General features: G+C 45.6%; 1 protein-coding gene across 1 annotated transcript in view; it reads right to left on the reverse strand.

Annotated features, from left to right (window-relative positions):
- Positions 1–501: 501 nt before the first annotated feature.
- DSN1 (DSN1 component of MIS12 kinetochore complex) overlaps positions 502–24476 on the reverse strand; it is a 35628-nt gene continuing 11653 nt past the window's right edge. Inside the window, exons 4-9 of the mRNA XM_088452492.1 lie at positions 23456–23543; positions 19769–19828; positions 11545–11616; positions 9797–9944; positions 884–971; positions 502–765 (exon numbers count right to left, since the gene is read on the reverse strand). Coding sequence (XP_088308618.1) covers positions 698–765; positions 884–971; positions 9797–9944; positions 11545–11616; positions 19769–19828; positions 23456–23543 — 524 coding nt within the window. The 3' untranslated portion in view covers positions 502–697. The remainder of the gene's footprint in view (positions 766–883; positions 972–9796; positions 9945–11544; positions 11617–19768; positions 19829–23455; positions 23544–24476) is intronic.

Here is a 24476-nt window from a genome sequence, read left to right on the forward strand (position 1 = left end):
ATTACTCCAGTTAGAAACAATGAACCAAAGTAACATTATGCTATAAATGGGATGGGTACGGAATGCTGGCAGTCAGAATCCCGACAGATTTAGGTTACAGACACCTGTCAGTAGGTATCCTAACCCTCCCTCTCTCTCCCTACCCTAACACTCCCCCACCCAGTGCCTAAACCTAACCTCCCCCTCCCCGCACCCTGAACCTTGTGCCTAACCCACCCCACTACATACCTTCGGGGTTCTGGCAGTCAGGAATGCGGCGCCGGGATTCTGACAGGTGTCGGGGTTTCGGCGCCGGCTTTCCAACTGCCTGAATCCCTGCGGTCGGGATATTGACAGCATCCAGCTAAAAATGTAACCAAACTTCCAGAGTGGGAAAAACTGTGAAAAAAAAAAACCACTAGTTGGACTGAGGCGGTAACAAACTCTATCACTTGTGTGAGAAATAATAAGGAAATCATAGGACTTAAAACAGGCAACTCACCAGCCAAACACATGTAATCAGACGATTATCCCCATTTATTATAAACTTTAATCAAAAAAACAAACAAAAAGGAACATATTCCTTTAAACCCAATATTTATGTTACCTTAGTTTCAAGTCATTTAAATATTAAGGGCAAATCCCTACGACAAATTTCCATAACTCCAAATACATCAAAATAACATCTCTCTGAAAATGAAACTTTGAAAGTCTTTTTTTAGTTTTGAAAAACTCTCAGAAATGTTCGGACAGGCGATTCGTCCATTGGAGTGAAAGATCGAGATTCTGCAATTAAAAAGAATATATATATTTTTTTACAGTACAGGGAACAAGCACAACACAGACGTTGACAAGCAAGTAGGGTATTGCAGAATATGAATGCAGTTATTAACTTGAAACTTACTTAGTTGTTGTGACAGCTGCTGTAGGTGCGACGATTTCTCATCTAAGGAGGAATTTATAAACTGGATTGATTGCTGCAGTTCATCCACCTGCAATTCATGACAAATTAAATAGGTTTGTATTTATTTTTACATAAAACACGATTGTGAACTAATTCCAATTAAAACATTATAAGCTTTGCTATCTGTAGTGGAGTTGGTGTTAATAACATATGCTATACTACGTTTCTTAACACAATAACCCTTTCATGACAGAAAGTACTTTGCCCCTCAATGACTAGGACACATTTCTGCCTTTATATAATCACTTTCATTCTCCTGTTCCCCAGATTCTCCATGTTATGCATAAGGGCATGTGTGATTATACGTGAAGGGGTTTGTTAAAAGTCAAACACATGGAATTAATGTACGTGTCAAGAAGTGCTAGCAGTATATTATAGTAACTAAGTGCTGCCGTCCATGGAACTACATAGCCCAGCCGTATGTTTTACTTGCAGGGTCACACAGTGGCCCTTGGTACAAAGCTGAGAAATTCTTTGTTCAAAATCAAAAGAAGTGCTGAGTAGCTGTACTGTGACTAAACCTAGTAATAAAAGGATTATCTGACATATGTGCCTGCTAGCTTTAAACACAAGAATGCTTTATCCTGTAATGTGCTATACTAAGGGAATTGCGATGTGTTTAAAAATGACAATAAGGCATTTCCATGATACTGCTACTATGTTCAGATGTATGGGAACCGCATTATCGTCACATCCACCCATCATGAGTGCATATGTAGCGTTCCCGCTAGGCTGTTTCAGCGAGGCGCCACGCCCTGTCCTATTTCTAAATGGCAGAAAGCACCCTGCCCTCCGGCGCGGCACCCCGCAAACCACCCAATAACAGCAGCTAGGAGTTGAACATACACCCTGGAATGTCACCATTGCCTGTGGGAATATCACAAGTTTTAAAAGAAGGAGCGTGGGACTTTCTACTCATTTCTTGGTTAACCTGGGAGGAGGAATCTCAGAACCTACCAGGTTAGCTCCAGGAGAAGTGATCAAGGAAAGCTGTCGGGGGTGGGACTGTCATTTATGCATTGCTCGGCTTCAGACCTACTATACCATCTACACCAGGAGAAGCTCACTGATCAGTGAGCCCAGTAAGCCAATGGAGTGGGGGGACTGGTATCAGGTACAGTAGCTAAAGCAGCTGGGATAAGCAAGCACCAGAACCTCTCAAGGACACCCACAAAGGAGTATTGCAGGGAAAACAGGAGTAGGGACTTGCTCTGTTAGCATTAAGGTAGTACAGGGTGGAGAAGGGTGACCGAGGGGAGTTGATAGCATATGTTGTATGTCGTACATATCTCTTTATAGTCCTGTTAAGGTGGGTACACACCTGACAGATATATCTGCAGATGATGGTCGTTCATACACACTGAACGACCATCATTATTATTATCCTTTATTTATATGGCGCCACAAGTGTTCCGCAGTGCCTTATAAAGTACATAAATAATTTGACGACTTACAGTACAAAATAGGACAAGGACATGCTGCAGCAGCTCGGGCCGGACTGGGGCGTGTAGGGGGCGAGGCCTAATCGCGGAAGGCATGGCCACACCCCCTTCTGGGAAAAAAACAAAACATGTGAGGCGGTGCTGTACGCTGGGTAGGGGGGCGCTGTGTGCCCCTCAGCACGGCGCACAGCCAATGGGGGGCGAGATCAGCATGATCGCTCCCCCCTTTGGCATAGGAGACTGCCCGGGCTGCCACTTCAGCAGCCTCGGACAGTCTCCAAGTGCAGAAGCCCAGCACACAGCAGTGTGTGCTGGGCTGCTGTGGAAGGGGAGCTGTGCCAGACCCGGGTAAGTAGTACCCACTCGCAGCTCCCCCCCCCTATCTGTTCATTGGTTGTGCAGCACAGCCAGTGCGATATGTCTGAACGACGTTGTTCACAGACAGATCGTTTGTACACACTGGCCGACGGGGGCACGATAATATGAGATATGGTAAGACCTTACCTTTGTTATCTCTATTTCTACGAAGTCCATAGGGTTCCACAGGATACATTGGGGGGTATGGGTGATGACGTCAGGCATCGGGCACCATAGAGTTAAAGCTTTCAGCCTCACAGGATGCACTAGGGTCCCCCTCCTATACCCCGCCCCCGAGCCAAGGCATCTCAGTTACGTACCAAGCCATAGGCCGGAGGAGAAGGAAGAGAGAGAAAAAAAGATCTGGACACACACAAGAATCACATTCTCACCAGAGGGAGACGGAAAAACCAGTGACCAGAGCAAAGCCCATCTGCAGCACAGGTGCGACAGGGCGGGAGTCCTGTGGAACCCTATGGACTTCGTAGAAATAGAGATAACAAAGGTAAGGTCTTACCATATCTCATATTTTCTACTTCAGGATCCATAGGGTATCCACAGGATACCTTGGGGATGTCCCAAAGCAGTATCCTTTAAGGGTGGGGACGCTCCTGTGCTGAAAGGAGAATCCGCCGCCCGAAGGAAGCATCCTGAGAGGCAAAGGTCTCAAACGCGTAACACCTCACAAAAGGTATGGACCGAGGACCATGTGGCAGCCTTGCAGATCTGGACTGCAGAGGCACCACGTCGAGCAGCCCACGAAGGACCCACAGACCTAGTGGAATGAGCCCTCACAGAGGAAGGAACCGGAAGGCCTTCATGAAGATAAGCTTCTGAAATGGCCATACGAATCCAGCCTGCCAAAGTCTGCTTTGAAGCAGGCCAACCCTTTTTACGGAAGCCATAGAGGACAAACAAGGTGTCCGACTTCCTAAACTAAGAAGTGCGGTCAACATAAATCCTCAAGGCCCGCACAACGTCCAAAGGGGCCTCACCCACTGAAAGATCAGGTGAGTTAAAAGCAGACACAACGATTTCCTCGTTGATGTGAAAACTTGAGACAACTTTAGGAAGGAAACCAGGACGAGTGCGCAGCACCGCCCTGTTCCTATGAAAAATTAGAAAAGGGGGTCTACAGGAGAGAGCCCCTAAGTCAGAAACACGTCTGGCCGAAGCAATGGCCAGAAGGAAAATTGTTTTAGCTGTCAGCCATTTGAGGTCCACTGAGCCCAGTGGTTCAAACGGCGGTCCCTGGAGAGCCCTCAGGACCACAGCGAAATCCCAAGGCGCCACCGGTGGAACAAAAGGTGGCTGAATTCTGAGAACACCTTGCATAAAAGGTGCGCACATCAGGGATTGCAGCAATCCTACGATGGAACCAGACGGACAGGGCAGACACCTGCACCTTCAGAGACGCAAGGCGAAGCCCATGGTCCAGTCCCGCCTGCAGGAAGGCTAACACTCTAGACAGACGGAACTCCCGAAGGGCATAACCTCTCGGTCGACATCACTGGAAGAACGTATGCCACACTCGATGGTATATCCTTGCAGAGGATGGTTTCCGAGCCCGTAGCATTGTTTGCACTACAGAGCTGGAAAACCCCCTGGACCTTAACATGGCCGTCTCAACAGCCATGCCGTCAAAGACAGCCGAGTCAGGTCCGGGTGAAGACAAGGACCCTGTGACAGGAGGTCCGGTCGTAACGGCAACCGCAGAGGAATGTCCACGGACAGTCCCTGGAGGTCTGAGAACCAGTGCATCCGGGGCCACGCGGGAGCTATCAACAGGAGCGTCCCTCCTTCCTGTTTGAATTTCCGGATTACCCGTGGAAGGGAAACCAAAAGAAACAGATAAGCAAACCGGAACGTCCACTGGACGGACAGAGCATCCACCAGAGACGCCTTTTCGTCTCTTGTGCGAGACCCGTACACCGGCAACTTGTTGTTGTGCCGTGACGCCATGAGGTCGATCTCTGGAAGATCCCACCTGTCCACCAGAAGTTGAAAGACGTCCTGGTGCAGAGACCATTCCCCCGGATGAACGTCCTGGCGACTGAGAAAGTCCGCCTCCCAGTTTAGGACTCCCGGGATGAAGACTGCTGATATGGCCGGAAGATTGCGCTCCGCCCAAACCAGGATCCGGGACACCTCCACTAGAGCCCCCCGACTTTGGGTTCCTCCTTGCTGATTTATGTAGGCCACGGTGGTAGCGTTGTCCGACTGGACCTGCACTGGGTGACCTTGGAGGACCCGATGTGCCTGCTGGAGAGCATTGAAAACCGCTCGGAGTTCCAAGATGTTTATTGGAAGCTCTGTTTCCGCCCGAGTCCACCTGCCCTGGAACAAGTGTGGACCCGTGACTGCTCCCCAGCCCCGAAGACTGGCGTCCGTTGTCAACAGGACCCAATTCGCCACCCAGAACGTACGACCCTTGTTGAGATGGGTCGTCTGCAACCACCAGGTTAGAGACAGGCGAACCTCCGGAGTGAGCACTATTGTCTGTGACTTTAGAGTCTGAGGCAGTCCATTCCATTTGGACAGGATCAACTGCTGCAGAGGTCTGGAGAGAAACTGGGCATATTCCACCATGTCGAATACTGAGACCATGGAGCCCAGTAACCTCATCACCGAGTGTAAAGACACACGGCGACTCTGCAGACAACTGCGCACCCTCGACTGCAAGACCGAGATCTTTTCCCCCGTCACAAATATCCTTTGCTGTCCGGAGTCCAATAAGGCCCTGAGGTGCAGAATCCTCTGGGATGGGATCAGGGTGGACTTCTGCCAGTTTATCAACCAGCCGTACCGTTGCAGTACCGAAATGGTCAGGTCCAAATGACGTAGAAGGAGCTCTGGAGATCCTGCCACCAACAGAAGGTCGTCCAAGTACGGTAACATGCGGACTCCCTGCAGCCGCAGAGAAGCCGCCATAACCGCCATCATCTTGGTGAATACACGTGGTGCTGTCGCCAGCCCAAAAGGTAATGCCCGGAACTGAAAGTGGTCGTTGCGGATTGCAAACCTGAGAAACTGTTGATGGCGTAAAAGAATAGGGACATGCAGGTAAGCGTCCTGTATGTCCAACGACACCATGTAATCCCCAGGTTCCAGCGCCAGAATGATGGACCGTAGGGTCTCTATCCGAAACATCGGCACCCGCAAAAACTTGAGTGCTTTGAGGTTGAGGATCGGACGATACGACCCATTGGGTTTCTGCACCAAAAACAGATTGGAATAGAAACCCTGGCTCCTCTGGGAGAATGGAACAGGCACTATAACTCCAGCCTGGAGCATAGTGTGCAAGACTTTCCGCAGTTCCACTGCTTTGTTCCGGTCTGATGGAAGACCCGTGGTGAAGAATCAGGACGGGGGCCTGTGCCGAAAGGAGAGGGCATACCCGTGAGAAACCACCTTGTGAACCCAAGTGTCTGTCGTGGTAACTGACCAACACTGGGCGAACTGCAGCAGGCGGCCTCCCACTTTGGGATCCCCCAAAGGGAGGCCTGGACCTTCAGGCTGCAGGCTTGTCATCCGGCTTAGGGGCCGGATGTCTGGTACTCCAGGCCTGTTTCCGGGGGTTGGACGATTTTTTGGGGCCAGCCTGTCTGGGAAAGGACTAAAGGCCCCCATACATCAGCAATCTGAAAACCACAATTGAACAATTTGAAGATTTATTGCCCGATTTTAGGATTTCACAATCGAGCAATCTGCGCCCATACACTACAGATCTTTATCAGTGATTTGCAGATCGATTGCAGCAAACACAGATCTGGCAATCTTGAAAGGCCCATCATTTTACTAGTAACGGTCTGCAAATCTGCTGATCATGTCCATACACTAGCAATCTACAGCCCCAATCGATCTGTGAAATCCAACATGTTGGACAATCTGATTAAACAATTCCAATCACTTTTTGGTTGAAATCTGCGATCTGTGAAGCCCATACATTGCAGATTTTTATACACAATCGATTGCAAATTGCACGATTGCTGCAATCCATCTCTGATGTATGGGGGCCTTGAGTCTTAGGCCTACCCTGGGCCCTGTAAGGCCGACCTACCAGAACTGGAAGGGACGGCAGCAGACGGAAGACATGCCGACTTGGCTGCCGCCAGTGTGGCTATGATTTTGTCCAGATCCGGACCAAATAGGACTTCTCCATTAAACGGCAGAGCTTCCAAACCCTTCTTGGAATCAGCGTCCGCCTTCCAAAATCGCAACCATAAGGTGCGTCGAGCAGCTACCGCAGCCGAAGAAATCCGAGACGCCGGGGTACTGACATCCAAAGCCGCTTCATTGATATAAGTGGCCGAATCCCGGATATTGCCTATCAACTCGGTCTGTTCAGCCGAACAGTCGGAATCGAGAGAGTCCTCCAATGTATCAGCCCAGCGCTCCATAGCTCTGGCTACCCAACAAATGGCCATAGCCGGCCTAGCTGCCCCCCCGCAAGGGAATAAACGGACTTTAGGCAGATCTCTACCTTACGGTCCGTAGCATCCTTCAAGGAAGACATGGAGGGCATGGGCAACGTAGCACTACGGACCAGGCGTGTCACATGAGAATCCACCTGTGGAGGTGACTCCCACTTAGAAAAATAATTATCCGCAAACGGATAAGCCACCGGCAAGCGCCTCTGAGGCGGATACCGTTTGCCAGGCTGTTTCCACGCCTCCTCTAAATGGTCCTCTAACTGACCCGAAAGAGGAAACACTGTGGCGTCACCCTTAATATATCCTTAAAAAAGGCATATTTAGACTTGGACACCGGAGGATCTTCATCCTCAATCACTAAATCTGTGCGGACTGCCCGAATAAGTCCAGGAATATATACCTTGGACCTAGCGTCCGCCTCCTTAGTACGGAGAGGTTCCTGATCGGAAAGATCTAGAATCTCCCAATCATCAGACGTCACGTTGTCATCCTCATAAGGAGCAGACAGAGACGCCACCAGCCGCTTATGTGGCCGCAACACAGACTCCCCTTGTAACACGTCCGACAAGTGCTGTACAGAACTTGTCAGCGAATTAACCCACGCAGGCTCCTGAGAGACTTGGGGAGGGGTATTAGGGAGACTGTGGGGTACCATCAATTGCCTCGGGAAAACCTGCATGGGTGACGACACCACTGACTGCTGTGACAATCCCATCTCTGTGACAATCCCATCTGTGAGAGCGCAGGCTGCGGAGCTAACTGGCCCACCAGGGTTGTAAGTGCTTTGGCGAAACAAGCCCAGGGCGGCTCCTGTACCGAGGCCGTGACAGTAATTGGCCGCGCCAATAAATAACACTGACGAAATAGCCCCTCCGCGCTACCCTCCCCCTCCACTACTGGTACCTTACATGTAGTACACCGAAGCTGGAGAGGAAAGTCACTTTCAGACATGATGGTAAGTATGTGACTCCTCACACTAATACTTTTAGTATAGCGTGAGACCACCCTGCAATCACCGCACCACAAGGGCTTTAGCAGAAAAAGATCAGGGACAGTGAAAAGGCTGACAGAAATGAAAGTACAGGCAGCAGCGCTAGCAGAAGTCACATACAATGCAAAGAAAATTAATTCCTGCACTATCAGCGCTGTTACTCAACTACGCAGACAAGGAGCCTGGTTGGACACAGCGCTGCATACACTGACCTGAACCTTAACAGAGGAGAGGTATGCCGGGGTATCCAGACCGCGATGCCACCTTTCCAGGCTTCCAGCAGCGCTCACCATGCGTTCAGAGAAGATGGCCACCGAGGAGCATAGAGGAGGCCGGCCTGGGGGAGGAGCGCTGCCACAGGGCCAGTCGGCGTGTGCAGAGAGGGCTGTGTGCAGCGGGGGAGGCGCCGGCTGTGAGACAGGGGAGGCGCGCTCCCCTGGCATGCATTTAACCCCTGGGACGCCGCAGCGCTACCGCTCAGCCGCGGTCCTGCTGTCCCAGGGGGGTAGTGGAAGCACAGGTTAGTACCTGGCTCCACGCTGCAGCCAGTCCCCAGGGAGCCCCCTGCCTGGGGACTGTGGACCATATTCAGCAGGGTCCCAACGCGGGGCCCCGCTGCTTACCTTACTGTCCCCCTTAGATCCGACCATGGTCCCAAAACATCTGGGGTCACCGCTAGCTGTGACCCCAGACGCTTACCAGCATCCCCGGATCGGTACCGGCGTTCTGGTACTGGCGGGGGTGTAGGGAAGACAGCATGGACGTCAGCACTGACTGTCCATGCTGTACTTCCAGATGTGCAGCCACAGCTGCATTGTAGAAAGCTTCAGGGGCTCTTCTAAGCCCCCCTCTAACAGGTGCATCAGACTCCGGCCGGGCACCAAACTAAACTGGGATGCCTTGGCTCGGGGGCGGGGTATAGGAGGGGGACCCTAGTGCATCCTGGGAGGCTGAAAGCTTTAACTCTATGGTGCCCGATGCCTGACGTCATCACCTATACCCCCCAAGGTATCGTGTGGATACCCTATGGACCCTGAAGTAGAAATATTGGCCGATCAATATATCGGCCAGTGTGTACCCAGCTTTACTGTATTACATAATCTCCCGGTGTGCTATGCAATAAAGATACATTGTATACATGCTATTGTCTTTACTTGTGTGATCTAATTGTAAAAAGTATCAGGGGTACACCAGCCGCCACAAACATATGCCTCTATGAAGGCGGGTCCGGCCAAACGATGCAGGAAAGCCATTATAAATACAGTATCCTAGCAACGCCTATTTGAAGAACTATATAGACAGAGCTGGTGTGGTTGCATTGATGCATACAACTCAGTGAATATCCACATTTAGCTCTATGCACGCAGTGCAAGCATAATTGATTTACGAGCAACTCTAAATAAGCCTAAATGTGTGTAAAATAACGGAAAAAAAAAAAAAAAAAGCTGCTATTAATCTCTATCAACCCCAATAAAAATATTTATCATCTTTCCTGAAACTCCACAATGCATTACCACTTAAAAATAATTATGTAAAATATATTGCTTTTATATTATCATTGCTGCTGTAGAAATATACCATGAACTGCGTTAAAAATAAAATCAGCTCATTTCTAGAGCATGTTATATACCACAATCTCCATGCTGCTAAACACTGCCCCCTGCTGGCGCAATATAGCATTGTAGTCCGGCTTGCTCTGAAGAACATGATCTTGGGAAGTTGGCAGGTCAGGAACGCTAGCTTCTGGAGTGTCTCTCTCTTTAACTTCTTCAAGCTGGCTATGAAAGAGTAAATATTCCTTATGTTATATTGAGAAAGCATCTAGAAAGCTGCAGTGCAAATGTAAATACAAAAATATTAAACCAACTTGTTGCTTGACAAAACTTGAGTGCCACAAGGTATTCTCAAAAAGACAAATCTGATACATTTAACATGCCTTAAAGTAATCTAACAATACTGTATATCAGGCCTGGACCTCCTGCTCACTGAAAATACAGAGTTCTGCAGTAAAGTGGGAATTGCTTAAAAGAAGACAGAACACGCTGTCCTGCATGCTGTGAGGTGGTACTGGGGAGAAAACAAGTGATTATCTTGTCAATATCACTGATGCGCTCCATTTCTAGACACTGGTCAGAATACATTTTATCACTAAGATAGCCCGTTAGGTTTTAAACCCATGCATGCATTATGAAGAGGCTTTAAAACCAGTGCGTGGTGTATTGTAAATGCTGTAACTATATGAGCTACTGGTGTTTTTGAGACAGCTTGTACATATATAATCACATGTCTCAGCGATGCAGGGGATGGTGTCAACCTCACCACAACATTTCTAGCTTGAATGCACAACAGAGGCTTTCCTGTATTATTCAGATTCTTCTGTGAAAATTACCAAATGGTGAAGAATACAATTAGGCGTTAAAAACGACAATATTATACATACGCGCATTACGCAGCTGCCGTTCAGGCTCCACCAAAAGAGCAGGCATGATATAGTGCTGTGCATGTAGGTCTTCTATGTTATGGTTACATTCTCTGCAGGAATTTATCCTTTTCTAAAAGTGACATAATTGCTCCATTAACCACAATCTATTGGTGTATCCATCTATTGGTGTATCCAGATTAACAATGAATGTAATATACTACTACATATTTATCTGGGCATTCCCGCAGCCATGACATCGACTGGAAAGGGGCAGAAAGTAGCCTGGGTAAGTGCTATCTAGGTGTGGGATTTCCTGCTTGTTACCCCCAAGGCATACTCTCACTGGTTAGCCAGGGCAGAATAGTTTGGGGTACTCTGGTATCATGATAGTGCTTAGATCCCAAAAATGTGACCCCATGGCAGGAGAAAATATAATAATAAATATCCTGTTGATTTTCTTATAATGCTCCTATTAATATAAAGGGCAGCAGATGCCTTAATCAGTCAGCCAATGTCTTCATCTTGCAACTACAGTATCAATAATGAATGAAACTGCGACCAATGGAGGCAGCCATGTTGTGGGCAGACCCTTTTCTAAAGAAAATACAGCCTACCGATTCAATAGGAATGATTGTGTCAGTGATGTCACTGGTTCCGAGTGAACGGATAGGCTACAGCCTCAGGCACGTTGCTCCAGCTCACACAATGCAGGCCACGGTGTACTTAAATACATATACTGAAAACACATTTATCATGATTTACCTACCATGGTCACAGTGCCTGTGTAATATTTGGATGATACTCTACCAGTGCCCACTCCTGCTACTATATGTATATAAAAAGCCACTCTTCCGTATAATGACACTACAGTCAAACAAAATACGTAGTGAAAACACTCTACTTAGCGCTTCAATCACTGGTTCATGCGGAGTTGTGGAGGTGAAACAGGAGCTAACCTGGATAACACCTCTGCTTTCTTCTTGTAATCTTCCAGGAGCTCCTCCCACTGATGGCCCTCGGCAGAAAACCTAAGGATACAAAGAGACTTAGCCCACGGCTCTTTAATAAGAGTCCATCATCTGGAATTAGCAGACTGATCAAACACAACATCAAAGGGCTCTTCCTGTGGCTAAAAGCTTAAACTTCTAAAGGATGCCTGCTGCTCCCACTATAATATATACTGTTAGAAAGGGAATGAGTATATTACTCATCCAGGTGATAGAGCACAGTGACAGCTGCAGAGCAGGAGGTCACCCATCCTTGCTGTAAGGTCTGGCTTAGATATAAAACTAATAGGACTTTTCTATCTCTATTTCCTCTGAAAGTCTTGCTGCAGCCGCCAGAGCAGTCGTTGGTTCTTCATGCTCAGTTCAGACACCTTCCTGCTGAAAACTCACATCACATTAATTACACCAGAAAGTCTTTGATGTTCTTCTGTTCGATGCCTTTTGAAGCAATAGTCAAACAAACGGAAATGTGAATAATTACCCTCATTTATCCTGATGGTTGATGCTGTGCAGAGGGCAGCACCTGTACGTTACTCCAGAGACGCCTACACACAGTCTTACACATTATACATATATGGCTGAGAGTTATAACAAAGGATAAATAGCGCTAAAACTGGCGACAATATTTCCATTACATCTACTGACACAAAGCTTTTTTGCACAATGCTGGTAATTTTCTAGACATAGGGAAAGCTCATAGCAGCTTAAGGACCCAATAATGTCCTGTATGGATTATTAATAGAAGGAAAGCAATGTTTAAAGCGTACCCATCACCAACCACACAGAGAGCCTGTTCAGAGTCACAGACAGGTCCGAGCTGTGGATGGATCTTGCGATATTTGGCAACGGTGCTTGCGCCAGAGCTTGCATACACAACATTGAGCAGCTAATGGCAGTTCAGAGCGGTTTGCAACTCGGCCACTTGTGGCTTAACTGGGTCATTGCATGTTGGATAAGTGTGCCGTGGGCCTGGAGATAGAATTGCGAGCTAATCAAAGTGAAGTGTACGCAGAGATCTGGCTGATTTCAGTTTTATCGTTTCCATAAAGCAGGCGTTCCCAACCACAGTCCTCAAGGCACACTAACAGTCCAGGTTTTAAGGATAACCATACTTGAGCACAGCTGACTTAATTAGTACCCAAGTTATTTTGACTTCACTATCCATGCTTAACCATGTATATCACTAATACCAGGACTGTTAGTATGCCTTGAGGACAGAGGTTGGGAATCACTGTCAAAGGATAGGGCTGAGTCAAGGGTGTACTGACTGCCACTTAGACAAGCGGATGCACGGGAGCGGTGTTACCGCATAGGCGCGTCCAGCTGCAAATACAGACCTAGACCCGCATTTATTTCCAAGCACTAAATACAACCGTTGTCGCTTTGCGTGCGACTCAATTAGGACCAAAGTTTGTAGCCTGCTCTAGCTCATTTTACATAAACAATGTATTAAATGTGTTATTCTTTTCAGATGCCAGTCAAATCACATAAAAAGTTATGTCTTAACGCAGCAATCAAAAAACAATTTTTATTTTTCCTTAAGATAAATCACTAACAGGTTCTAAATATGGACTTGGCAATTACCATTTCCCCTTAGTTTGTTTCTTCAGGTTGCTATGAATGATATATAAAATTATGAAGCATTACCACTCACATGGTACATGAGCAGAGGGGCTTTTGGTCACATCTGAGCTCTACCTACACTGTAAAAACCAGCCCTCTTCCTTTCCCATCTGCCTTCACATGACATTTTCAGCAGGTGTGTGATAGGCCGCCGTATAATCTGCCCTCCAGCAATATTTTGTAAAGCAGTCAATTTGTAGGAGGAAAAGCTGAACAGCCTGCAATTGTGATATCCTTGTGCCACGGATGTGTACAGTAAGATAAGAGCATGCACAGGATTATGTGTTTTTACTTTGGCCGTAATCTTCTCATTCGCACTGAATGAGAAGATTACGGTGAAAGTAAACACACATAATCCCGTCATACCAAAATGCCGCAGCAGGGAGAAGCACTAGCTTGCAAATGACACCAAAAAAAGATTCATGGCAATGAAATGTGTAACACTAACTGGGCTGTGTCATTAAGAGAAGTCAGGAGAATCCTCTGTTGAGATCCTGCATATTTATGCACGTATATCCAAGCTGGCATCCTTCATCTACAATGCAGACAGGGCTAGGAAAACAATCTCTTGCTTATTAAGTAAACTTAAAATAAGGAATTAATCCATAAAGTTGGAAACTTTTAGGACCTTCCCACTTTCCTATTCGTGGAGTTTTTTTTTTTTTACCACTCAATATACCACACAATTTTGGCTTGGTCTTCAAATTATGTTGCACATGAAGCTTATGAACACAAAGACAGCACTAAAGTTGCCAGCTATTCTGAACAGAACAGAAGTTAGATCGGGGGTTCCCAAGGCACACTAACAGTCCAGGCTTTGAGGATAGCCATACTAGAGCACAGGTGACTTAATTAGTACCTCAGTTATTTTGATTTAACCATCTGTGCTCAAGCCTGGATATCACTAAAACCAGGACTGTTAGTGTGCCTTGAGGACCGAGGTTGGGAATCACTGGGTTAGATGAACAGCTAGACAGCACTGCCAGGGTGATAGTTTTACACAGAACACACATTGATATCCCTTTATAATTAAAAACGGTTTGGTGAGGTTATGACCGCCTGATGCCTATATATATTGGCTTGGTCTGCACAGCTGTGACACCAAAACAATTTGGACCAGTGTAACCTGGATAGAAAACTGGGGTATAGTGATTATTAGAGCCACATAAATTAAAGGTATTATTCACATGTAGAAGAAATCTATTAAAGTAGTGGGGACAACGCACTATATTATATACAAAAACAATGCAATAGACCAACGCTCAATATAAGGTACATGCAATCAACATGTATAATAAGCATACATTTTAATCATACAAATAAATACTAAATATTAAAATATGCATATATATGCGCAGTTCTTGGTGGCATCTGAATACACAGTAAACCACAATAAAATGTCACAATATGATCCACTATGTACTGCTGAAATCGCAGTTCATAAACCAATCTGGAGCAATTGTCCCATGTCATTTCCAAGTCCAAAATATCTCCTATGGTGAATAGGGATGTGCACTCCCATATAGCTATATTTACCAGTTCCAGTGTCCAAATAGAATGCAGGGGTTAATTAGCAAAGCTTGCAGAGCTGTCGCATGGATAATAGTCCCTTGGGCACGGTTTGGTCCAATTAGCAGTTTTGTGCAGTAAAAAGTGTCACCAATAAATGGAGAGATGGATGGGCTCCTAATAGTTGGTGGTGGTCATATAAAAGCCAGTCCCTGACCGGTTTCGCTGTGTGGAGTCACAGCTTTATGCAAGCTTTGCTAATTAAGACCCTGCATTCTATTTGGACACGGCAACTGGTAAATATAGCTATATGGGAGTGCACATCCCTATTCACCATAGGAGATATTTTGGACTTGGAAATGACATGGGACAATTGCTCCAGATTGGTTTATGAACTGCGATTTCAGCAGTACATGGTGGATCATATTGTGACATTTTATTGTGATTTACTGTGTATTAAGATACCACCAAGAACTGCGCATATATATGCATATTTTAATATTTAGTATTTGTCTGTATGATTAAAATGTATGCTTATTATACATGTTGATTGCATTTACCTTATTTTGAGCGTTGGTATATTGCATTGTTTCTCCATTTTGTGGAGGGATTGACCATCCCTGTTTTTCCAGATGCTCCATTGTTATTTGAGAAAACATTCCTGACAGTGTTCCATTGGTAGCTGTTATTACCTTCTAGTAGTTACTATATTATATACATCCTATTCTTCCCAAGGACCACACATTAGGTCTTTAAATTCACTTTGTATTAAAAAAATAAATAGTAAATGGCTAAATACAGGATAATTATTAAAGTGTACTAAATAAACAATGCTATTAAGTTTGTTTTATGTAAATGACTGTGGAAGGCAGTTTTAGCTCTTCAGGCTCCAAATAATACTTTGTGACTAAGAAGCATGACAAACAGTCACAAGGCACATGATGCAGTGAACAGTGGCACTTGGGAACACCCCTCTGAGCTCTGTCTATATTGTGACATCCTCCTGCTTCTCCCATCACATGACATGCTGGGCACTGTGAGCTTGCACAGACAAACTATATCTCCGGCAGACAATTTTGTTATCGACATAAAACACATCTTGAAAGGAGAAAATGATTTGTAGGAGAATAGCTAAGAAATATGATCAGCATGCTTCAAAAATGTATTTAACTTGCTATTTAAAGGGAAAAAAAAATAATTATTCTATTGAATACAAATAATGGTGCGCAGTAACAGGCCAGTAGTAATAGTACCCAGTAATGTAGGCGTAGTTTGCTGTAATAGTGCCTTGTAATGTGCTAATAGTAATAGCGCTCGGTAATGCTCTAGAAGCAGTAGTAATAGAGCCCAGTAATGCGTTGGAAGTAGCAGACAGGCTGATATTTAGCTCTGGTTGGTCTGATCATGTGACTGACTTGCATCACAAAACAGCTTCTGTTATGTCATTCAGCCTGGGCATCAGTGTCAGTGATTGGCACAGAGCAGTCAGTGCGAGGCTGTGGGCGCTGTGTATATGTCCTGCTTATGTCTATTAGATTTGACACTGCACAGTCTAAAGGTAAGCTACCTCTATATTAACTGAAAATAACTTAAAAATTATTGTTATTTACTGTGTATATTATGCTATTATTATGCTATTGTAGGAACTAAGAAGGAAGCTGTGGGTATAAGGGTAACGTACTTCCGAAAATGTTGTTAGAAAATGTGGGATTTACTTGGGGACTTGCTGCCGTCTCATCCTCTTATCTGTAATCACTGGCACCTCAAACCGTTAACAAAAAAAAAAAAAAAAAAAAAAGAACTCTCTTAGCATAATGAGTTCCATATAATATATATAGTGTGTATAATATAAAAATATATACAAAGTTTATGTACATACATGACATTAATTTATGTTTCATATACACCTTATACACAAAGCCTGAAGGTAATTTTATACAATATTTTTAAAAATTTTGTGCCTTTAACAAAGTTTGTTTACATTAAACCATCAAAAAGCAAAAGATCTCACTATCTTATGCTGCCCATCCATTTAACGATGTGGGGTACGACGGCACGCTTACGACACAGTCGTCTCCCGCGGGGTGAACTGTATACACTGAACGTCCAGTGTATGCAGATCAATCATCCCTAAACATGGCAACCTGAAGGCAGTCATCAGGTTGCCCGTCGTGTCCGGGTAGATCATTGATGTTAAAAACGACCAGCGGGCGCGCACATCGCTGGTAGTTTTTAACCTTTTACTACCCGATTTGCGGGCGATTACCAAGCGATGGAGCAATAACGACTGTCGTTATCGCTCGGTATAATCGCCTAGTGGATGGGCAGCAATAGTCATGTAAAGAAAAAAAAATTCTGTATTTCGGAATATTTGGATATGGGAGTCTCAACCTGTAAATGAACAAATAAAAATAGATAGATCTAGTCAGTGAGTAATTCATCACCTTTCCAACTAACACTTTCTATAACATAAATGGGAATCATCTACCTTTCTCAATTTCTGACAGGAACATTCTAGCGTTTGTGACGGATATATATCTTGGCTTATTCATTGGACTGGGAGAATGATTATGGCACTGGAGTACATTCAAAATTAGACCTTTTATAGACCGTTTTTGGGTCTGAAATTGTAGCCCCATCAAGCTTCTTGTAAATCCAATTCCTAAAGACTGTATATTGGGAAAAGGGTGCTTCTCTGTCTACACTATAGGCACACGCTTGGCAGGCTTGCAGAAATGCACTGCGTCTACTGGTAGTGCAGTGCCAGTGATGTCACAGCTGCTTATCTGACTGAAACCTAAACTTAGAGGGGAATTCAATTAGAGGCAAAAAGCCATATTCGCCTGTTTTTTTGTGAAAAATTTGCCTAAAAAAAAATTCGCCAAATTGAATTCCAGGACAATTTCGCCTAAGTGGAAACAATTCTCCAAAAATTATTCTCCAATCAATAGCTGGTGAAAAGAAATGCAAAATCTTTATTTTGGGGTGCAAACATGGGGAAACAACTCAGACCCCTTGGGACAGCCCCCCAAAGGACAAATATGCAAAAAAAACAAACTAAAACCTAAGAACACCCCAAAAAACCACGTAATTTTTGGGGTGAAAATTTAAAAAGTGGGGGGATAAACATTAAAAGTAGCGAAAAAGACTTCTTGGGGGTCCCCAAGTATGGGTCAGGTGTTTTGGGGATTGCAAGTGCATGCAGCAGGTGGATTTTTCACGTTTTTTAAAAATTCACTTTAGAGACATAAAAATATACTAGCACCAATTTTCAAGCACCCCAAATTTGACAGGACTACTTATTTTCACCAAAAATTACAGTTTTATGCCATTCTTCACCACTTTTACAAAGACGCTAATAGCAAGCAATTTACACAACTTAAGTATGCAAAATTGTTTTATTAGGGCTATTAGTACACATCTATATTGATTTCCTATGTTAGTGCATCTTTTTCTGGGGTACAGACTGATTTCCCCAATTATTTCAGTACTTTTCACCTGTTCCGCATTCGCCTATTTCCGTTTTCGCCTGGTTTGCAATTGAATTAGGTGAAAAGCGGGGACGAGCATGGAATAAATTCGCCTCTGAAACAGGCGAATAAAGCGAACAGTAGGACAGGCGAAAACTTTGCCTCTAATTGAATATGGCTCTTAGGGCGGAATTCAATTGATTCCTGCCCATATCGCGCCCGACGGAGCTATTCAATTCTTACTCTTGTCGGGCACGAACAGCTGCCAGCGCTACATTTCAGCTCGCAGCCCCAGGGGGGTGAGAGCTGAAATGTGCGAAAAGTGACATGTTTGGGCGCCCAAACATCACTTTTCGCGATCGCGCCCAGCACTTTGGTCTGGTTTAGCTGCTTTACGCGGCTAAACCCGGCCACTTTGGGCGCGATCAGCACGAAAATCTGAAACAATTGCATAGCGGCCCGCAAACTCCTGTCACTTTAGACGGGAGATGCGGGCCGCAAAATCAATTGAATTCCGCCCTTAGTGTCTGTATTAGATGCCAGGGCACTCTCCTAATGTTGTTGCAGGTGGGAATACTCCTAATTCTTACAAATTGCAGTAGAATATCCAGATAACACCTATAACAGTGTCTAACGTCCATAGATAAAAAAATTAGTTTTGAGGTTCTCTATAGAGAACCTGTCCTTTTAGTAAAATAAACCATTTTCATTTTAACATAGTGCAAAAGGCAGCGTTAGTATGTTGAGCCGCACACTGATCTATGCTCTCTCGTGGGCACCATGTCAAAGGATTTGTAGATCTCTTCTGCAGTACATTTGACCAAAATCTGACCAAAAACAGCTTTTTTTGTTTTTCCATTTAATTACAAATACTACAATCCTAAGTTGCGGTGATCAGTTTTATTTGGGTATTTCGTTTTAATAGGAATTTAGTTTTAAAATGTCATGGTCAAACCCATCGAGAAAAGTAATGAATTCATTACCTAGTAGAATATACCCCCTAGTCCGGTGGTTCCCAAACTGTGCGCAGCGGCACCCTGGGGTGCCTCGGGACACTTGCAGGGATGCCTCAGGTTGGTGATCCAGCACCAAATCAAATTCTTTATGTTCAATGTAATGTAAATATGTGCACAAACCTGTCCACCACTATATAACCAAACCTAAGGATGACAGTAAGCACAATTTATATCACTGTACTACTTCACTACATTTTTTTCTGAATTTCTTAACAAAACGTTTGGCTTAAAGGTGCCATGAAAACAATGCTGATGCACTAGGGTGCTGGGATTCAAAAAAAAGTATGGGAACCACTGCCCTAGTCATTCACTAGTCCCAAAATCTGACCAGCAAGCAAAGCACCAGACAAGTGCCTCCATCTCTACTCTACATATAAGTAGTCAGAAAAAAAAAAAAAAAACTGCAGTGTCCACAATAAGTAAAAATTAAATTTAAAAAAAAGTGTATAAATAATATAGGCATAATATTGTGTAATGAAGGAATTTATTCACATTATAATCCTTATAAATAATATACATTTACATATTCGACTGTTAAATGAAATGGTAACTTACTTTGTAATACAATCTCTGATTTGTGCCTGAGCAGCCTCTGATTCTTCATTGTCTGTTAAACTTTGTAAGAAAATGACAAAAATAAATAAATGTAAATAAACAAGAGATCAAAGTGTCCCCACCACAGTTTAATCTTCCTTGGTGTTTGTCCATAATGCACAGGCTGGTTCTAAGAAATGTACAAACCCTGTCCATGGGAACAAAATGAATCCTGGGGTGAAAGCAAAGTGTAAAGGCACACTACCAACAATGTGTCAGAGCTAGCTCTGCGAGGGACAGGCAGAGACATCAGGTTTTCCCCAGGCACATGCCGAGAAGACAATTTAGTTCACCAATTTTAAATGACGGTAAACAGGGGGGGCATGAGGCAGGCCAATCATAACCCTAATCAATAGGTTCTTTTATATAGTTCTACCTGCATCATTTTAATGAGGGTGTGGTTTCCCAAAACTTACAGAATATGAGGATTGCTTCACATTCACAGATGCTATAGGCCCCATTGTGGTTCAGGACACAATTAAGATATTTTCAAATCTCCAAGAATTTATGGATGTTGGATAAAGCAAGGATGAGACATTCAGCTGGTTAGAAAACAGCTCAGGCCCCCATCCTCCACTACACTGCTTTGGGCAACAACAATATCAGAATAAAACTTCCTATAGCAGAGGTTCCCAAGGCACCCCAACAGTTCAGGTTTTAGAGATAGCCATGGTTGAGCACAGGTGGTTATATCAAATTGACTGAGGTACTAATTAAGCCACCTGTGGTCAAGCAAGGATATCCTTAAAACCTGGACTGTTAAAAGGTGCCAAGTTTTCGAACCTCTGACCTATAGCAATACATTTACAGCATGTGCACCAGTGTTCGCAAAATACGCGCTATAGAGGCAGTGAGGGAGTCACTCTTAAAAAATGAGCGAGTCCTGCAGGACGCGCTGTGTAACAGCCGTGTCAATCCTCCTCAGCGTCTTCCCTTGTCCCCAAACAATCACGTGGGGACGGCAGAGTCTCATCATCCAATGACCGCTTAAGACCTCCGCCTCCTGATCACGTGAGGCCGCCGGGTTCTCTCTCCTGTCTCTTCACGGATCGAGCCTGACTGATGCTGTAATCTGACTACATGAGGCAGGGGCGGGACTATGAGGTCTGCGCGGCTGCTGGGTGCGCAGATCTGCCTCTCTCCCCGGCTACTGCTGCTCCTCTGGACGCCGGATCCAGGAGGGCAGCACTGCCGCCTACTGTCACGGGATACCGCACATTGCTGAGGCAGCTCTCGGCAAGTACAAGTCAAGACCCGCGGGAGGGAGAAGGGCAGGGGGCCATGACTTGTACTTGCCGCCTCAGCAACGTGCGGTATCCTGTGACAGCAGGTTGCAGCGCTGCCCTCCTTGATAGAGTGGCATATCAGACTGTGCCATTAGAAGAGGTAAGTCCAGGACATGCTTCACTTAGTTTTGCAGAGTGCATGTAAGCATTATTGCTCTGGAATATGTATCCATTTGAAATAAATATTTGAGGCAGTCTTTAAATGAATCCATTCTTATTCCTTTGTTGTAATTCTGCATGGTAGATTAATAATCGGACCTAGTGACTTATAATGATTGCCAATACGATATTAGATCATTCACCATGTTGATCAGTTGTGGACCTAAAAATGTGAGTTGAAAGCTTCCTTTATCTTTCCACAACATTAATGGGACACTAACCTCAACAATGTTCTTTATGTTGTATGCAGGAAAGTGAAATTGTGCTTATTTACTTGTATTTCAGATTGTACTTGTTTGATGGGGAAAGAAATTAACAATTAAAATTGGTAGATTACCGTAGGAAAAGGGGAAGATCTGCAGTTATAGTATATATCCCAATATTGCTAAAGTTGTGTGTGCATAAAAGCATTTGCAGCAAGGAGTCAGACGAGGAAGTGTGTCCATGTCACGTAGGGCATATGGTCAGATCATGTGGTCTTGGGGCATGTTATGCTCCTCCCCTTTAGCGCATTAGGTCTTCTCATGGAGAACACATTTCACTCTCTCCTCACAAATGCCCCTTTACTTACCACACTTCTCCCTCCCCTAACCTCAGTAACTCTCTTTTCTCCCAACCCCCACCTGTAGCACATCTTTGCATAATGCCGGGTACACGATGACATATCAATTGATCGGCCAAAATATCAGGAGCCCGTTGACCAGTGTGTACCAGCGATATGTCTGTGAACGTCGTTCAGACATATCGCGTCGGCTTTGCTGCACAGCCAATGGCAGATATATCCGTCCATCGTGCAGTGTGTACGGGTGGGCGGGACACGCCCCCTGGCCAGCAGGACCAGCACCCATTACACAGATGGTGGCCGTTCAGTGTATATGAACGACCATCATCTGTAGATATATCTGTTCTGTGTGTACCCAGCTTTAGTCCCAAGCCTGCTGTCCTGGTATTTGCAGAAAGCCTGTATACCCATCTAAATGGACTTCATCGCACCATATCTCTTCCCCTGTGACACCCGGACAGCGAGCACTCTCTGCTGCAGTACTAACCCCCTCACTGTCAGAGCTCTTCACACATACATACTGCACAAATGTCCACTGCACACATACATACTGCACAAATGTCTAGCATTCCCGCTAGGCTGTTTTAGCGGGGCGCGGCGCCCTGCCCTCCTTCTGGAGGGCAAAAAGCGCCCTGCCCTAACAGCCTGCGGGAACTGTTCTCACCCGCGGGACGCAGTGTCCCGCGGGTGTAGAAACATGCGGTGACCCGGTCACCGCCAGAGAATAGACCCCGGACGCATGCGCCCGGCATCTATTCTCCCTTTCTGCAGCGCTTGGGGGCTGCCCGGCATGTCCGTAAGCGCCGGGCACGCCCCCAAGTATGACGAAAAGGGGATGCGTCTTATAGACACGCCCCCTTTTTCATGACCACGCCCCCTTTTCGGACGCGCGCGCACAAGGTTGCCCTCTCTAGCTCCGGCGCCCTGCCTGCCGCCGGAGCTAGAGGGAACACTAAATGTCCACTGCACACATACATACTGCACACATACATACTGCTATTTACCCTTGCCCTCTCCCTACCCCCAGCACTGCCTGCCCCTAGCCTTCTCCTAGCACTGTCACAAATTCTGTCTGCACTTGCCCCCTCCATACCCCCAGCACTACCTGCCCTTACTACTCTCTAAGCTCTTCCCCAACTTCTCCCTGTCTTTACCCCCAGCTCTACCACAACTGCTGCTTGCCCTTAATCCTCTCTAACCCAACTGCTACCTCTCCCCTGCACTGTCCTAACTGCTGCCTGCGCTCACCCACCATTATATGTAATGGGACCCAGAAACAGTGAAGTAGGACCCCAATTTATTTAAAGTGTGGGGTCTCTGGAACCCACACTTTTTTCGCTCTGCGTGATCACTGTACACAATGTGATGCATGAACAGACATTGCCAGCTCCAAGCTACTGCTTCTCTCTTGGCCAAATACAGAAACTATAGTCCATGCTCCAGTTTTTCTTTTAAACTTCTGGCCAAGCAACACTGGAGGTCATTCCTGTACAACAATGTACAGCTGCACAGTGGTGCTGCCCAGCGGAATAGGTCAGAGTGATCGGTGCAATAGGGGTAATGCTTGTCTTCCTGCATCCCCAAACTGTAATTCTAACTCTAACTATACATGTAATCATCAGTAGTCATACAGATCCTCACCTGCTCTCATTCTCAATGCATATTTTAAATGTTCCGTCACGAGAAAATCGTTCAGCCAAACGCTTCAACTTTTCTTTCGCTGACAACACTGTGCAGACAGATGGAAAGTCATCAGTCATTTGTGGCATGGTTGAAAAAAAAAACACATATTAACCCTCCATTTCTTTATTTTAGGGGTTCTTTCTACCTGAAAAGATGCCAGCTCGTTCCATCTGTTGTCAGCTTCTCTTGGCCAGATTTTGATGACAGAGCTCGCTGATCATAGGCTGTCATATGCATGGTGATGTCAGAGCTTGCTGACCATAGGCTGTCATATGCATGGTGATGTCAGAGCTCGCTGACCATAGGCTGTCATATGCATGATGATGTCAGAGCTCGCTGATCATAGGCTGTCATATGCATGGTGATGTCAGAGCTCGCTGATCATAGGCTGTCATATGCATGGTGATGTCAGAGCTCGCTGATCATAGGCTGTCATATGCATGGTGATGTCAGAGCTCGCTGATCATAGGCTGTCATATGCATGGTGATGTCAGAGCTCGCTGATCATAGGCTGTCATATGCATGGTGATGTCAGAGCAGTTTGTCGAAAACTGTCAAGTTGGCCAACAAATTCACCATGTGTTCCTTATGCTGGGTACACACTACTCAGCAGACCGGTCTGCCACCTGAGCAGCAATTGATAAGCTATACACACTACCAATCGGCCTCTGGAGGTGTCTGGCCTGCAATCACAACTGGACGGGCATATAATTTTGCCAACACAGTTGAGTTGTCAGTATCGGCGGTCCCTGCAGAAAGTTGGCCCGTACATCTCTCAGACATATTGGCACTGGCTGTGCTGCAGGGCCGACCCGATATGTCTGTGACCGAATTCGTTCACAGACATATTCGGTGTACAAACTCGCCATGCACTAGAGTTCTATCACTCTTCGACAGCACAAACGATATATCGAAAAGTGTGTACCCAGCATTTGTAGCGTTCCCGCTAGGCTGTTTTAGCCTAGCGCCACGCCCTGCC

This window comes from Taudactylus pleione, unplaced genomic scaffold (assembly GCF_031769625.1).
Source record: "Taudactylus pleione unplaced genomic scaffold, aTauple2 ptg000551l, whole genome shotgun sequence".
Lineage (NCBI taxonomy): Eukaryota > Metazoa > Chordata > Amphibia > Anura > Myobatrachidae > Taudactylus > Taudactylus pleione.